The 17137-nt window shown below is 50.6% G+C and overlaps 1 protein-coding gene across 2 annotated transcripts in view; it reads right to left on the minus strand.

The window, feature by feature from the left end:
- fat3a (FAT atypical cadherin 3a) overlaps positions 1-17137 on the minus strand; it is a 175416-nt gene that overhangs the window by 37856 nt on the left and 120423 nt on the right. For both annotated transcript variants that reach the window (XM_061218131.1, XM_061218130.1), the window contains exons 8-10: positions 14560-14770; positions 10135-14214; positions 1911-2107 (exon numbers count right to left, since the gene is read on the minus strand). In XM_061218131.1, coding sequence (XP_061074115.1) covers positions 1911-2107; positions 10135-14214; positions 14560-14770 — 4488 coding nt within the window. The remainder of the gene's footprint in view (positions 1-1910; positions 2108-10134; positions 14215-14559; positions 14771-17137) is intronic.

The following is a 17137-nucleotide window of genomic DNA, read 5'->3' on the forward strand; positions in this document are numbered from 1 at the left end:
TACTTTTTCCCCCCCCAAATGGGCTGTCTATGAGTTGACTCTATTACGTTATGGAAAGAGTCCAAAAAATGGCGAGTTGCTACAGGTTCAGGACTGAGGAAGTGTGCGGCCATCTGGGGAAATGAATTCACACTGTGGAAAATGTGGGCTTTTTAAAAGTTTTTTTTGAATATTCTTTAAAACCTCAGATTTCTCCTGAGCAGTGAACTACGTTTCCGTACACCAGTGTAACTCCATCACTGATTTTCAGAACTGCCAAACTGGTGGCAAACCCTATCAGTGAGACATGTACTCTAACAAAACAATGAAGTCAATCGCTTAAAGCTCATATTCCTGTTTTACGTAGACAGAATTTCTTGGGAAATTGCTCACGTTAGTCACCGATAATACACTTTAAGAGTGGTAGTCCCAGTGGAATGCTTGCTGAGCAAGTCCTCCATCATGAGCACGCTCGTTCTTCTGAGCTGTCCACGTGCAGGAGTAACGGGCTGTAGAGGTGTCTCTGATTTATGTGTCATGAAAGCAGCACCTTGAAGTCATTGTTTAGCTGACAATAATCAACGCCCCGCACAAACACAGACGGAAAATTCAGTTCAGAAATTCACGACACCCAGTGCCTGTAATTTTTTTTTCAGTGTTTTAAGTTTTCAAAATATATTCCGGGCCAATGAGCCGTTTCTGTTTCTTCCGTCAATTGGGTAAAATAAAAGGTAACCAGAAATAACATTCGGCGCATTTCAATATGCACTAAAAGGACTCCTGGTGATACGTGATGGGGCTCTGCGGAGCGCGACTAATGAAGATGTGATGTGGTCTGACCGGCCCCTCAGCACCCTGGCCCCCAGGCACAATTAGCCTCTGAGTTTGAGCCTGCCGCAGTCTCCCCCCGCCGTGTGCGGAGACACCACCGTGGGGTGGCGGGGGGGCGGGGGGGTGGGGGCTGAGACCAGCGTACCTGCCCACAGACAGGGCCGGCAGGGCTGGGGACCGTAAGAGGCTCAGTTAACTCTGCATTCCTGATCCGTGTCACGCGTGAGAACCGGAGAGATAAGGGCTCAGAAGGGGCCCCGCTAATGTTTAGATTTGGGGAAGGCAGCCCGCAGTCAGACCTGCCCGTCAGAGTGATAAGGATTTGGGGGGGGGGGGGGGGTTCTGTATCACAGATAAGAGTTGGGAAAGCACAGAGAAGCTAGGAGTGTTATCGGCGTGCCGCGGACCCGGCCGCGCACAAGGCCTGCATTGTCCCCGTGACAGAGGCTGCAGGAGCCCTGCTCTCACTCACAGCGTGAGGGGGGCCGCAGGAGGGCGCGGGGAGACAGGGAGGCAGGGCACGGGGAGACAGGAGCAGGGAGACAGGGTGTAGGGTGCAGGGAGACAGGGCGCGGGGAGACAGGAGCAGGGAGACAGAGAGACAGGAGCAGGGAGACAGGGCACGGGGAGACAGGAGCAGGGAGACAGGGTGTAGGGAGACAGGAGCAGGGAGACAGGAGTAGGGAGACGGGGCAGAGGGAGACAGGAGCAGGGAGACAGGGAGACAGGAGCAGGGAGACAGGAGCAGGGAGACAGGGAGACCGGGCGCAGGGAGACCGGGAGCAGGGAGACAGGGCACAGGGAGACAGGGAGACAGGAGCAGGGAGACAGGGCACAGGGAGACAGGGAGACAGGAGCAGGGAGACAGGGCACAGGGAGACAGGGAGACAGGAGCAGGGAGACAGGGCACAGGGAGACAGGGCACAGGGAGACAGGAGCAGGGAGACGGGGCACAGGGAGACAGGAGCAGGGAGACAGGGCGCGGGGAGACAGGAGCAGGGAGACAGGAGCAGGGAGACGGGGTGTAGGGTGCAGGGTGCAGGGAGACAGGGCGCGGGGAGACAGGAGCAGGGAGACAGGAGCAGAGAGACGGGGCGGACCTGCTCGCACACTGGCCGGTTGTCGTTGGTGTCCTTCACGGTGACCTCCACCACGGCCCTGGTGACGAAGAGCCCGTCGCTGGCCGTGATGTTGAGCAGGTACAGGTCCTGCTCCTCCCGGTCCAGAGGCCTCTTCACGTACATCTTCCACTCGCCCTGGACCAGGCCCAGAGCAAATACTCCTCTGGGGTTCCCTCCTGTACAGGACCGGACCGTGTTAAACCATCACACACACACACACACACACACACACACTCACACACACACACACACACACACACACTCACACACACTCACACACACGTACAAACACACACACACACACACACTCACACACACTCACACACACACTCACACACACACACACACACTCACGTACAAACACACACACACTCACGTACAAACACACACACACACACACACTCACACACACACACACTCACTCACACACACTCACACTCACACACTCACACACTCACACACTCACACACACACACACGTACACACACACTCTCACACACTCACTCACGTACAAACACACACACACACTCACACACACACTCACACACACTCACACACGTACAAACACACACACTCACACACACTCACACACACACACACACTCACACACTCACACACTCACACGTACACACACGTACACACACACACACACGTACATACACACACACACAACTGCACACGTACACACACACACATATATACACACACCTGCACATGTATGCACACACTTAAATCTATCAATGAATGACCAACCAGAGGTTGGGGAAAAGCCAGTTGCCTTATACTAGTAACACATTTTGAGCTTGAGCAAGATTTATTATACAATAACTTTATAACCTCTATTTGTCCTCTCATTCCTTGGTGACACAGTGAGGTTATTAGAATAAATTATTATAATATGAGTTTTATTTGGACACAGCATTTAAATGAACAGTTGAACCATCAATTAGGGTCAAGCATATAATAACGCTGGTGATTTATTGCATGCAATAACACTACTCTGGGCTCCCGGCTAATTAGCCGGGGCCATCATTACGCTGCCCACCCAAATAACACCATAGTCAACACCTGCCCCGTCCCAAGAGAGAGCGAGACCGGAGCTCTAGCGGGCAGAACCGGGCCTGCGAGCTGGAGCGGGTCGGGTCTGCAGCACCGCGGCGCCGGGCCTTGTTAAGCTCCTCTCCCAGCAGGGCGAAACCCGCGTGGGACAGGCTGTTTTCCTGCCCATTTTGGCTCGCTGCGTTTTTTGCTTCACATCGCTTCCTGTCCCCTGACGCCCACCTGGTCTACCCAGCACCGCCACTGAGCCGTGAAACCAGACTCGTCACCAAGCTGTGCGCCGTATAAAAGCACTACAGAACGGGGGTTAGAGATTACAGGAGTACGATTACTCCGGCGTGGTCAGTCAGCCGGGTTATACGGCTGCTTCATACTGCACGATTACCATTAACTGTCAGGCCAAAAAAAAAGAGCACAATTTTGTAATTTGGAGTTGTTTACAGGACATAAAAACAATCCCTTTCCTAAAACCACCATTTTCTCCACAGAAGCTATCAAGAGCTCTCGCCACAGTGCAAATCTTTTAACTTTAAATATAAAAGTCAAGGCCTTTGGATAGCGTCCCACACAATGGACGGACACAGTAATTGCAGTAACGGGTAAGATCTTGTCTGTTCCTTATTCCAGCTTTTGCCTGCACTGTTGCCCCTCTGGATTTTGTCATTTCTTTACAGTCTTTCTGCTTTCAGAAGAACGCCGAACCATAAAGCTTTAATGGGAGCCTCTGGAGAATGGTGGGAGGGGGGGGGGGTGTTTTCACAATAAATAATGCAACCAGGTTGACCAGTCACAGACTCTGCAGGCCACTGTGAAGCTGGAATCAGAGCAGTTGGCTTCTTTCTAAAATGAGTGCACTTGCCGGTCTAACAGAGCCTCTAGCAAGGCAGAGAGAGAAACTGCTCTGCCAGTGACGTTTTTAATATCTCAGAGCACCATGAAAGCAGGATAATCTGAAAACTTCTCTGTTTTTTTGGACCGTTTCCAACCTAAAGCTATAAAACTTGGGAGGAAAAAAAAAACACTGTGTTTTTACAACTTTAAATGTGGCACCTGTTTTATTATATGATGGCTTCATTTAAGAAATGCAGGAATTCTATTAAAACACTATTTAAATGAAATTAGCTTTTGAAATGCTTTACAGAGCTCTCCCTCTGCACGCACTGAAGCAATTTCACCATCATTTAACAGGTGCGCCACGCGTTTTGGGACCTCCGAAACATATGCTTCCTCTCGCCATCTCCAGAGGGGCAACGATTCACCACGGACTTCGCTGCCAAGACAATCTCACTGCCCCATGATTGGTTTAGCCAGAGATTACAGGGCTGCCTGGCAGGACTACAAATGGTAGGGACTACAAATCTGACATGTCAGACAAAGGCAGTGTTATTGAGCCCTGTTAGAAGGGGTCACTCGCAGATAAGCGGTGTAATTAACAGCAGGGGGGGGGGGGCAGAGGGGCAGACCAGAGGAGCGGTTGGAAAGGAGCGACCGTGGCCCTTTCAGCGGCAGGGACAGACACCACTGCCCTGCCCTCTGGACACAGACGCTGCTGTGCTGTCCAAACAAACAAACAAACAAACAAACAAACAAACAAACGGGGGGCAGCCGGGCCGCGGGCCCAAGGTCACCCTCCCCTCGTCAGCGGGAGCCCTGGCTCTGACGTCTCCGCCCGAGGCGCCGCTGACGGAGATCACCGGCGGAGTGGCTCTGAGAGGAGTGGCTCTGAGAGGAGTGGCTCTGAGAGGAGTGGCTCTGGGAGGAGTGGCAGGGCGGAGTGGCTCTGGGAGGAGTGGCTCTGAGAGGAGTGGCAGGGCAGAGTGGCTCTGGGCAGAGTGGCTCTGGGAGGAGTGGCTCTGGGTGGAGTGGCTCTGAGAGGAGTGGCTCAGGGCGGAGTGGCTCTGGGAGGAGTGGCTCTGAGAGGAGTGGCAGGGCAGAGTGGCTCTGGGCAGAGTGGCTCTGGGAGGAGTGGCTCTGGGAGGAGTGGCTCTGAGAGGAGAGGATCTGAGAGGAGTGGCTCTGAGAGGAGTGGCTCTGAGAAGAGTGGCTCTGAGAGGAGTGGCTCTGAGAGGAGTGGCTCTGGGTGGAGTGGCAGGGCGGAGTGGCTCTGGGTGGAGTGGCTCTGGGAGGAGTGGCTCTGGGAGGAGTGGCTCAGGGCGGAGTGGCTCTGAGAGGAGAGGATCTGAGAGGAGTGGCTCTGAGAGGAGTGGCTCAGGGCGGAGTGGCTCTGAGAGGAGTGGCTCTGAGAGGAGTGGCTCAGGGCGGAGTGGCTCTGGGAGGAGTGGCTCTGGGTGGAGTGGCTCTGAGAGGAGTGGCTCTGAGAGGAGTGGCTCTGAGAGGAGTGGCTCAGGGCGGAGTGGCTCTGGGAGGAGTGGCTCTGAGAGGAGTGGCAGGGCAGAGTGGCTCTGGGCAGAGTGGCTCTGGGAGGAGTGGCTCTGGGTGGAGTGGCTCTGAGAGGAGTGGCTCAGGGCGGAGTGGCTCTGGGAGGAGTGGCTCTGAGAGGAGTGGCAGGGCAGAGTGGCTCTGGGCAGAGTGGCTCTGGGAGGAGTGGCTCTGGGTGGAGTGGCTCTGAGAGGAGTGGCTCTGGGTGGAGTGGCTCTGAGAGGAGTGGCTCTGGGTGGAGTGGCTCTGAGAGGAGTGGCAGGGCAGAGTGGCTCTCGCACGGCGGAGGCCCAGGTGGAGTGGCAGGGCGGAGTGGCTCTGGGAGGAGAGGATCTGAGAGGAGTGGCTCTGAGAGGAGTGGCTCAGGGCGGAGTGGCTCAGGGAGGAGTGGCTCTGGGAGGAGTGGCTCTGGGTGGAGTGGCTCTGAGAGGAGTGGCTCTGGGTGGAGTGGCTCTGAGAGGAGTGGCTCTGGGTGGAGTGGCTCTGAGAGGAGTGGCTCTGGGTGGAGTGGCTCTGAGAGGAGTGGCTCTGAGAGGAGTGGCAGGGCAGAGTGGCTCTCGCACGGCGGAGGCCCAGGCGGAGTGGCAGGGCTCCAGGCCCGGCTCGATGGCGGTGGGCCTCCCCCTCGCGCCCCACACCGCTCACGGCAGTCTCACACCCAGGTACCCGCCGCGCCTGTGATCATTAGCAGGTCAGCGTTTCGGCTTGGCAGTGAAGAGCCTACCGGGCCCTGCCAGGAAAACAGCCCCAGACAACAGGCATACGCTCAGGCCACATTCAGCGCAGGAGAGACGGCCAACAACCAAACACCCAAAGACAATGCAGCCCTCCGACAAGAATTGTCACCACACAGGGACGGAATAGCCAGTCTCCTCGAGGTTACATCACAGATGATATACAGTAACCCCAGTAGGTCCTGTTCTGCGATGGTGTGTGTGTGTGAACAAGACCACCATGTTCCAGATCAAAAAATCAGTGGGGTGTGGGGGGGGGGGGGGGGGGGGTGGAGCTCATCCAGACACTCCAACTAACTTCAAGAGATTCAGTCAGTCATAATAGCGGACTTAAAAAAATAAACTGCTTCTTGGAGGGCTGACAGATTTGCAGAGCATTAACAGGCGTACGTGTCACTTCAGTGCGACTGTAAACAGACATCCGCTGGGGGTTAGTCACTCCTCAACAAGACATGATACCCACTCTCCACACTCCCCCCCCCCCCCCCCCCCCCACACACAAACTCCACTTTCTTTCAGGCCTCTCGGATTGCCTCTGAAAGCCTGCACCACGCCGAGACAGAGAGAGAGAGAGAGAGAGAGAGAGAGAGAGCACCTACCCTAATCCCCCACACCTGTCACACATGGGTAAAGCAAGCGCCTATCCAGCAGGAGATTAGCGTGTAAACAGTGTCACGTTTCATCTAAAAGTACCCAGGTGTTGCTTCCAGAACTTGTAAAGGATTGGGAAACATACGTTCACGCATCAAGCCATACAATAGTCTACATCCTTATCAGCCGCTCTGCTGGTAAATGGGAAGTGTAAACTTGTCACACATTAATTTTTATCAAAAGCGCCAGAGTGCCACACATTCAGGATGGGAGTTTATTTTACCAAGCGCAGTAATATTCCGTAATTGTTTTTTTAACCCCCTAAAACGGTCTGTGTACAATACACATTCATTTTGACGCTTAATTTTGCATAATTAAAATCAGTTGGTGGTTAATGGGTGATGTGCTGATGCAGAACAGAGCTAACCAAGCACAGCGGAATGTGAGATATCTTCCATCGCCGTCAGATGAGTGCTCTCGACTTGAGTTCACTCGCAATATATCCGAAAACACTGAATCATTTATTGCCCTTTTGTGTTTGTTTTTTTATAGTTTATCAAATTTTAATGTCACCTCAAGGACTGAAACTACAGCCGTCTAGACAAAGACCCTGAAAAACGAGTGAATGTTGGATGATGGCACTCTCTCGATTTCATTTTCTGTCGAGAAGAACTTTCTTTTTTTTTTATTTCTCAAGGAGGGAGTAAATTCCTGATTGAAAAACCTGTATTACCCATCAGACAATAGGCAAGCACCGGAGTCCGGGAAAGACACGATGAAAAAAAAGTGTGAAATCTCCATCAACTTGAGAGTATTTTTTTCACACAGTTCTTCATGTCCCTGAGAAACCCAGTCTAATCTCATACGGACCAAAATGTATGCAATATGAAAATGAAAAAGGCAATAATGCCTCTATGGAAATATTATAAAATGCAATGATTTACAGGTGACGGGAGTAGGCTGTCCCCTGCTTTTTAATCATGTTTTATCATTAAGTACAGGCCTGTTCTGTTTCTGCCTCCAAGTCACACCTGGGCTGTAATAGACCAAGGGAATATGGTAAATGGTAAATGGTTGGCATTTATATAGCGCCTTTATCCAAAGCGCTGTACAATTGATGCTTCTCATTCACCCGTTCATACACACACTCACATACCAACGGGGATTGGTACCAACCAGCTAGTCAGGAGCATTTAGGGGTTAGGTGTCTTGCTCAGGGACACTTCGACACAGCCCGGGCGGGAATCGAACCGGCAACCCTCCGACTGCCAGACGACTGCTCTTACCTCCTGAGCCACGTCGCCCCCTTAATGTCCCCACAGGTGCCCCCGGTCTGCCCTTTCTCTGAAAGGCGACGTCGTGCTGCCAGGCCCTGGTCCTGAGCGGTAGAGTCCCCCACGCTCCCCCCGCAGAGGGCCCGCTTCTGAAGCGCCCATTAGCCCTGTCCCCATTTCAAAGAGCTTAATGAACCTTCTGTCCACTGGTGTAGCTCTGTGGGTCTCCCACCTTCCCAGGTGTCCCAATTCAAAAAAATGTTTGGTTTTATCAATCTTTTAAAAAAAGTGCATAAACTCCTGCCCCAATTCCTCATTCGCACACGCAGTGGCCAGGTATACACCAGAGCAACACAAAAAAACGTCCTAAATCAGGCCCATGTAGTCGCTCCGAGGGAATTGACCGCAATGTCTCACACAAAGAGCAATGAAAGCAGGTGCCTCGACTTTTTTTCTGCCCCAAAAAACTGTTAATGTGCATTTAGTCATAACATCTTCCACACACCCCCCTGCTCACAGCCGGTGGGACACGGCTGGTCCCACCGGCTCCTCCGGCCACAGGCCCCGCACTGCACAGTGAGGCATCGGTCACTGACTGCCTGGAGCGATGCTTAAGTACCTTCACCTGAATGCAGGCCGCCCAGCTGGAGCTGAGACGCATTTCCACGGTGGTGTCCACATTTATACACACATGCACAGATTACCACAGGGCAAAATCCAAGTTTTGGAATCTTCTCTCTCTCCCTCTCTCTCCCTCTCTCTCCTCCCTCTCATATATTTCCCCCTTATTAAACTTCTTCCAAGAGTAAGGTTGCACCATCCATATTTAATTATGGATGTTCATGCTCTCTGTCCAACCTGCTAGGCCAGGTTCCATCTAATAAAACCCCAATATGCTCCAGTGACTCATAGGTCAGGACATACTTTATGAGAAATATTTATTCAAATCAGTATGGGGGGGGGGGGGTGGGCTTATCACTTCTGACAGACTTGATAAAACGCAGAACAATTGTTTTTAAAATGGTTTACCTCCACATATACAATTATCAGGCCTGCAATGTGGCATTAAAGGTAACATCGCCAGTCAGGGATGTTACATTATGAAAAATGCTTACCTTGCATGTGTCAGCAGTATTTAAATCATTACTCTGCTGCGCTTGGTTTCTTAATCGCTGGTTTATTCCGCATACCAGCACAACAAAGTAATAATACAAATTTATAAATTACTATTCAGCCCTTGTCCTCGGTTTTGCTTGAGTTCTCATCCATTTTTCTTGCATGTTTATTCATTATTATATTTACAGAAATCTCCAGAGTAGCCCTGGCTAGGGTCTGCTGGGATCCACCAGTTTTAAGGACACAAGCTCACATCTGCGCATGCAAATGGGTATCCCTCCATTGTTTAGAACAGACAAAAGAAATAAAACTAGGTCACCAAACAGAATAAAAGGCCCGCACTTGTTTGTTTGAGTAAGAGACGTTTAAACAAGCCAGACATCCATCTCCCTTCAGGACGCCATCCCCTCCCTCCCTCAGCAGCATGAAATGCAATAATGTCCACGTAGCTTCAAGTGTATCATGGAAATAAAAATGATTTTTTTTTTCTTTAAAAATCTTAAAGAAGTCTTATATCCCCAGAAAATACAGCAGAGGATGTATTGGACCTTTTGTCATTTCCTCTGAATTCCAGCCGCTAAAAGCGAGGAATGACTGAACCACACAATGCATTTCCTGTTTCCTCCCTTCAGGTACAACTGTGTTATAGGGTTTGAAAGGAAAACACCTTCGCTTTTATGTCATCCTGACACACCAACAGTGCACCTTAAAAACAAATACATCCAAGAATCTCAGGACTAAGGGAATAGGGGACTAACTCACGAATGTGCTGCCTTAGGTCTGAAAAATATCTTCTCTCCAAAAGTTGAGATTTTAAAAACCTTCACACCATTTTATTAATATTATATATCACCTCTCTAAAGAATTACATATTTTCCTCAGTGTAGAAACCAAAGCACCTAGCTCATATACTGTTTGAGTAACAATGATTCAAAAACACGCACACGTGTCAGCACAAAACAGAATCGCATACAGACTAACTCTAAGAAGATATGAATGCTTTTGTGGCAACCATTCAACGGAAACAATGGGAACCGGGGACGCCCTTACCTGTGATATGGTAGCTGACTTGGCGGTTGATGTCGGAGCTGTCCTGGTCTCTGGTGTTCAGCACGGCCACCACCTCGCCTGGGGGGTCGCTCTCCCGCACCGCCCCCCGGTAGTGGTCCTCCACGAAGTTGGGCGGGTTGTCGTTGATGTCGATGACGACGACGGACACCGTGACGGTGGAGGACAGGGAGACGGTCTCTCCCAGGTCAGACGCGACGACGCCAAAGGCGTAGGACGGGGAAGTCTCGTAGTCCAAGTCCTTGAGCGTGGTGATCCAACCCGTGTTACTGTCAATGGTGAAGGTGGTAGCAGACCGGTCCGTTTCCATATTCGACGGGGGGGAAATGCTATACGTAACTTGCCCGTTGGCACCCGAATCTGGGTCTAGTGCCTGCACCTGTATTATTCTTGTACCAACAGGCATCCCCTCCATTACCGTTGCCTCGTAGGAAGTGGATTCGAAAGCCGGCTTGTTGTCATTCAAATCGAGGACCTTCACCTCGACGTCCACAGTGGACACGGAGTCTATGCGTGCCTGCTGCATGGTGGCAGACACTTTGAAGTGGAAGGTGTCGATGACCTCGTGGTCCAGGGGCTTGTCCAGCTTGATGACGCCGGTCTCCTTTTCCACAATGAGCACGCCATCCTGATTGTTCTCCCCGGTCTCCCCATTGACGATGCTAAAAATGGCAGCGTGGCCAGGTACCAGGTTAACAGAGCCAAGGGCTGCCCCTATGGGCGTGTCTTCAGGGACGGTGAAGGAGTACTGAGGCTGGCTGAAGGTGGGGATGAGATTCTCCGGGTTCAGGACATGGATGTACACTGACACCAGGGAATGCTTCATGGGAATCCCTCCGTCAACAGCTTTCACAAAAAAGGAGAGTATGGAGCTTTTTAGATGGCTGAAGCTACCTTTGGTGACCATCCATCCATTGTCTGGATCTATCTCCAGGATGTCCACAACAGGGACATGGGCTTCACTGTACAGTGAGTAGGACACCTTAGCATTGGCACCGTCGTCTGGATCGTAGGCCTGGATCTGAGTGACTAAGTACCCCTTGCCCACATCTGATTTTACACTAGCCCTGTACTCTACTGCTCTGAAGCGGGGCGCGTTATCATTCTCGTCCACCAAAATCACCCTAACTGCACAATAGGAGGCTCTGCCACCCCCATCCAGAGCCATCACTGTGAGGACAATGTTCTTATTTTCTGGGTTTTCCCTGTCCAACTTCTCCAAGGTCGAGATCTGGCCGTTGGCGTCGATGCTGAACTGGTCCTTTCCCACGTCGTTGATGAAGGAGTACGTAAACTGGCCAAACGGTCCGGAGTCCAAATCAGTAGCTTTTACCTGGACCACCTTGGTGCCTAAAGCGGCATTCTCCCGCAACTCTGCCACGTAGATATTCTGGGCAAAGACGGGGCTGTAAAGGTTTGCCCCCAGGACCCTGATGTGTACCTGAGCCGTGCTGGTGAAGACCCCGTCTGACACCGAAACGTTGAGACTGTACACGGGGTCCAGCCTCTGCTTTCGATGACTAGACAGGGTAATGATCCCCGTGCCGCTGTCCATGGCAAAGTTCATCCTCTCGTTCCCTGACAGGATGCTGTATTCCAGCTTGTCAAAGTCAGAGCTGTCCGCGTCGGACGCCTGGACGCAGGTCACGAAGTGGCCCTTCGGCGCAAGTTCGCTAACGTACGCCTCGTACAGCAGCTGGTTGAACACGGGAGGGTTGTCGTTCATATCGTTCACGATGACCGTGACGGAGACCTCGCTGCTCAAGGGAGGAAACCCGTTATCCGTCGCCCTGACGATGAAGCCGTACCGCTGTATCAGCTCGTGGTCGAGCATGCGCGCCGTCAGAATGAGCCCACTGCTGCTGTCGATGTGGAAATAGTCCGTGCTGTTGTATACATTGGAGAAGATTTGATAGCGTATCACATTGTTCTTTTCCGAATCCTTATCGGTTGCCACTACCTGAAGGGCCGGGGTGCCAATCATGGACGTTTCGGAAAGAATGGCTTTGTAGACGGTTTTTTCAAAGACCGGAGCGTTGTCGTTCACATCCAGAATGGTTATGTCCACATCTACCTCCGCTCTTGCCCCAGTGAGATAGTCCGTTGCCCTGATGATAAGTCTATACGAAGGGCTGACTTCATAGTCTAAGGAATGAATGACACTTATGACTCCTGTGTCAAACCCAATGTTAAACTGCAGTGCCGGGTCCCCGTCTACAATAGTGTATATAATATTTTGGCCCTCGGGACTTGTAGCATTTATTCCCAAAATAGGGGTGTGGACAGCAACATCCTCATTAACAGACACGGCATAGAAGGATTTGTCAAAAACTGGCATGGCTTTGTTCACAACAGTAATGGGAAACTCTACAGTGGTGGATAGCGGTGGATATCCCCCGTCTCTGGCATAAACGACCACCTCATACTCCACGTTGGACAAGTCAGACTCAAAGGCCTTTTTCAGATGCAGGTCGCCCGTTAGCCTGTTGATCTCAAAATGGCCGTGGTCATCCTTTAAAAAATAGGACACCTCCCCGTTGATCCCCTTGTCCCGGTCCACAGCCGTGACCCTAAATATGGGGGACCCGGGCTCAGCCTCGACTTGCACGGCTGCATAATAGGGGAGGCCGACAAACACAGGGGCATTGTCGTTGATGTCCTCCACCTGGACCTTCACCATCACTCTGGCCACCCGCAGGTGGTCGTACTCCCGGCTCGCCTCCACCACAAGCTCGTAAAACTCCCGCTCCTCTCGGTCGAAGGCCATTCCCGTAGTTTGGATCACACCGGAGGTAGGTTTGATCTCGAACCTCGTCCCCGCGTTCAGCAGGCTGTACTTCAGGGGCTCATTGAGGCGGTTGCCTATGGCATTGACCACCGCCACCTTGGTGATGTTGGTGACGTTCTCCTGTATAGAGGTGGAGTACAGGCTGTGTGCAAAGGAAAGGCCGCTATCCATGGCCTCTTTGACTAACACCGTTATCAGCGCCGTGCTGGAGAACTTCCCGTCTGAGACCTTCACGTTGAAACGAAAGCGGTCCTTGGAGAAGTTGTTGTTCTTCACGGTGAGGATGCCGGTTGTGGGCTCCATGGTGAAGTGCTCCAGGTTTCCGTCCGTCAGTGCGTAGGTCAGTTCCGTTGGCACGTTGAGGTCTGGATCGGTGGCAGAGACTTTCAGAACCTCCACTCCGGCATACGTGGGAAGCAGCAGGACGGTTTCGTAAGCGTCCGTGGAAAACCTGGGCGGGGAATCGTTAGTGTCGATGACCTGGATGGTGACCTCCGTGGGGCTTTCGGCCGTCAGCTGCGGTTTGCCACTATCTCGCACGTGCACGTGGAAATTGAATTTGGCAATGGTTTCATGGTCTAGGTTTGCAATGGTTCTTATAGATCCTGAACTTGAGTCCACAGTGAAAAACATCTTGGCCGTGTCCTCCACAATCTGATACACTAGGAGAGCATTCTGGTTCCTGTCAGCATCGGTTGCCTTTATAACCAAGGGGCTATTGTTCGCGCTTAGCACCACACTGTTGATCGGAGCAGCCTCAGTAATGCTGCCACTGTACTGTAGTTGCTGAAATATTGGGGGATTGTCATTCTCATCTACCACCTGAATATTGACGGAGACGTTTGAAGCCATTCCTGCCATGTTGGAAGCCTGGACGGTCAGCACGTATGAGGTGGTTGCCTCATAGTCCAGAGGTCTCTGGGTTGTGACCACCCCTGAGTACTGGTTAATCTTGAAGGTTCGCTCCCCATTCCCCTGCTTAATGTCATAGATAAGGGTGGACTGACTCAAGGCGCTGATCATGATGACGGAGGTGCCTTCCGCCACATTCTCGTTGACTTCCGCCTGGTACTCTCTCTGAGGGAACTTGGGGCCGGCGTTGTCAGACAGCGTGACGGAGATCCGCACCACAGTGGTCGCGCCCATGGGCGGGGAGCCATTGTCCAACACTCTGACGGTGATGACGTAATGGCCAATAGTTGTGAGGTCCAGTTCCCGGGAAACAGAAATAATACCCAAGACTGGTTCTATCCGGAACATGTTCCCAGTGTTTCCTAAGGGAAAGAAACAGAGCTACTATAATTCAAGAAAATGTAATTTTTTTATATAATGTCTGCACTCCAGTTCCACTTAACAATTAAGACATGCAAACATTATCGGCCTTTGGCAGACACTCTTATCCAGAGCGACGAACAGTTGATTAGACTAAGCAGGAGACAATCCTCCCCTGGAGCAAAGCAGGGTTAAGGGCCTTGCTCAAGGGCCCAACGGCTGTGCGGATTTTATTGTGGCTACACCGGGATTAGAACCACTGACCTTGCGTGTCCCAGTCATTTACCTTAACCATTACGCTACAGGCCAAACCCTTTTGTAACCCCCTCTCTCTGTGAGATACCCACCTGCTTCGATGGCGTACAGGAGCTCAGCGTTCTCCCCTTTGTCCTTGTCTAGCGCAGTGACCTGGAGGACGGCGGTGCCGAGGGCGGCTGACTCGTACACCGAGCCCTCGTACAGCGCGCTGGTGAAGTAGGGCGCGTGGTCATTTGAGTCCTCCACGTCCACCAAGACCCGCGCCAGGTTCCTGCGGTACGGGAACTCCTGGTCCTTCACCTGACAAGAGCGAGAGAGAGGTGGAGCCCGGGAAAGTAAGATAGAAAGAAAGTGAGAGATACGATGTTAAACCACAATGTCCCCAAATTATGTTCTTTTGTACACGCAATAAATCATCATCCATACTCGCAGAGCGGATTAGCATGATTAGTCTTAACGAGACTGATATTTGAATTGTTACATTCCGTTTTCAAAAACAATTTACCGGACATGGGATTCACCAAAGAGAAGGGCAACAAGGAGAAAGAGTATTTTACATTATGTGCCACATAATGTGGTAAATCTGCATAAAATAGCTGAGTATTACCTCAATAATTGGGGTTTAGTTCTTCTAAATTACGCCTCCTAGTGCTTATTTAATGTGTGAATAATATTACAATGACCATCTGAATCACAATACGTCTCAGTGAAACTGCAGAAGAATATTGCCGCTAACATCTGTGTTTATAAATATTTAACTAGGGCAGTCGTCATTGTAGCTTTACAAATAAATATTCAGGAACATAAAATGCTTTGGCCTGCATGCTCTATTAATTTCAGGTTCATAATGAAAAATATTATGAAAAAATATTATGAAAATAAGTTCTGCACTTCAATCGACTGTAGAAGAAAATATTCTACTCAACAGTGAAAACTTCTGTTCATTATTTTCTCCGCATCTGAGTCATTCGCTGACAAAATATAACAAAATCAATTACAGGAATGGTAAATCCATTTATATTGCTGCACTTTATAACATAATTTTTATGCCAGGGTGCAGTTTTTGTTATGAGATTCTCAACAGCCTAAGGCTACTACACGATAAACAAATGCTGCTTCTCTTAACATTTCAGATGTGCCACACCTATGGATTCTACGAAATGTCATTAGGATTCCCTCTGAGTTGCATTATCTGTCTCGTAAAAACGATAAGACAACATCTCCTATCACAGCACAAAACTGAACGTGAGAACATTTCTCTAATAAACGCATGCCTGAAAATTAGTTCAAAGACATTAAAAAAAGCTGGGATCCGTATAACAGAGCAAGAGTTTAATATTTGTGCCAGCCGTCACAAGCAGCTAAATGAAATTAGAGCGAAGTCAAACAGTGAAATATATCAGCACGGCCCAATTTACATCCCAGAATCCCTCACAGGCAATTTTGCAAGAGATTTCTCAAACCATTTGTTGCTTCTAATGAGGAGAAGAAATGCAGATTGGTTGGCTGAAGTCGTCATTAGTTTGACTGACTAATGAAGAATTTAAGTGGAATGAAAGTACGGGTACCGCTGGCCCTAGGACTTCAGATCAGGGACGCTGAATACATATTTAATTTAACAAATGAAACAGTGCAGAGGTAATGTTCTTACAGTCGATGCTTCAACACTTTTTTTGTATCAGTGACTATGCCTTCCTCACTAGTAACTTAAGCCTGACACACTCAGAAATGTCCACACTGCATTCAGCAACATCATACACAGGACACAGGCATAGGAACACCCGAGTCTGGGGAGTTGCCAAAGCATTGCTGATATGTTCTGACTCAAAACAAAAGAACACATACTAAACTGTCTGGCTTCAAGGTTACCCCCCCCCTCAACTGAGGTGAGTCTCCCTGCAGTGACCAATGTCCTCAAATCTCCAAATTGGTCCATGTCCTCTGTCTTTGTGGTATCGATCTCCGCGCTGCATTTAACAAAATTGACCATCAGGTCCTTTTTGGCAGCCTCCAGTCGAACGGCTATCCCCAGTAATCTGTTTTTCTCTCCTCCTATCTTCCTTGTACATCCTTGGACCAATAATATCCTCCCACACACTCTGTTTTCCCTCCCTGATGTACGTACAGCGTTTGCCTTAAACTTGACCTATGTCAGCTGGCAGCAAAATCCCACCCCCTGAAGGGGTCTGCTCGCCAGTCTGCTAAAAATCTTTAAAACAATATGGCCAAATTCCAAATGTATAGTAACTCATTACACATGACGCCCAGTTAATAGTATTGTCCAGACCCTTGTGCTGACCCAAATGGACCATTTAAGACCTCTCCGTGTCAGTCTCCCACCACAAGCAGAGTGCCTCCTCCCACCACCAAGCGGATGCACAGCTACGACTGCATTAAGTCAGCTGTCTGTCTGACTGGCGTAATCTCCACCGCAAGGCTTAAACTTAACTGGGACGTCCAGCACATACCTAACCGACGCCTGCTTGGCACACTCCACCTCGGCAACTCATAGGGCGGCCTGTAGCGTAGTGGTTAAGGGTAAATGACTGGGACACGCAAGGTCGGTGGTTCTAATCCCGGTGTAGCCACAATAAGATCGACACAGCCGTTGGGCCCTTGAGCAAGGCCCTTAACCCTGCATTGCTCCAGGGGAGGATTGTCTCCTGC

This window comes from Conger conger, chromosome 13 (assembly GCF_963514075.1).
Source record: "Conger conger chromosome 13, fConCon1.1, whole genome shotgun sequence".
Lineage (NCBI taxonomy): Eukaryota > Metazoa > Chordata > Actinopteri > Anguilliformes > Congridae > Conger > Conger conger.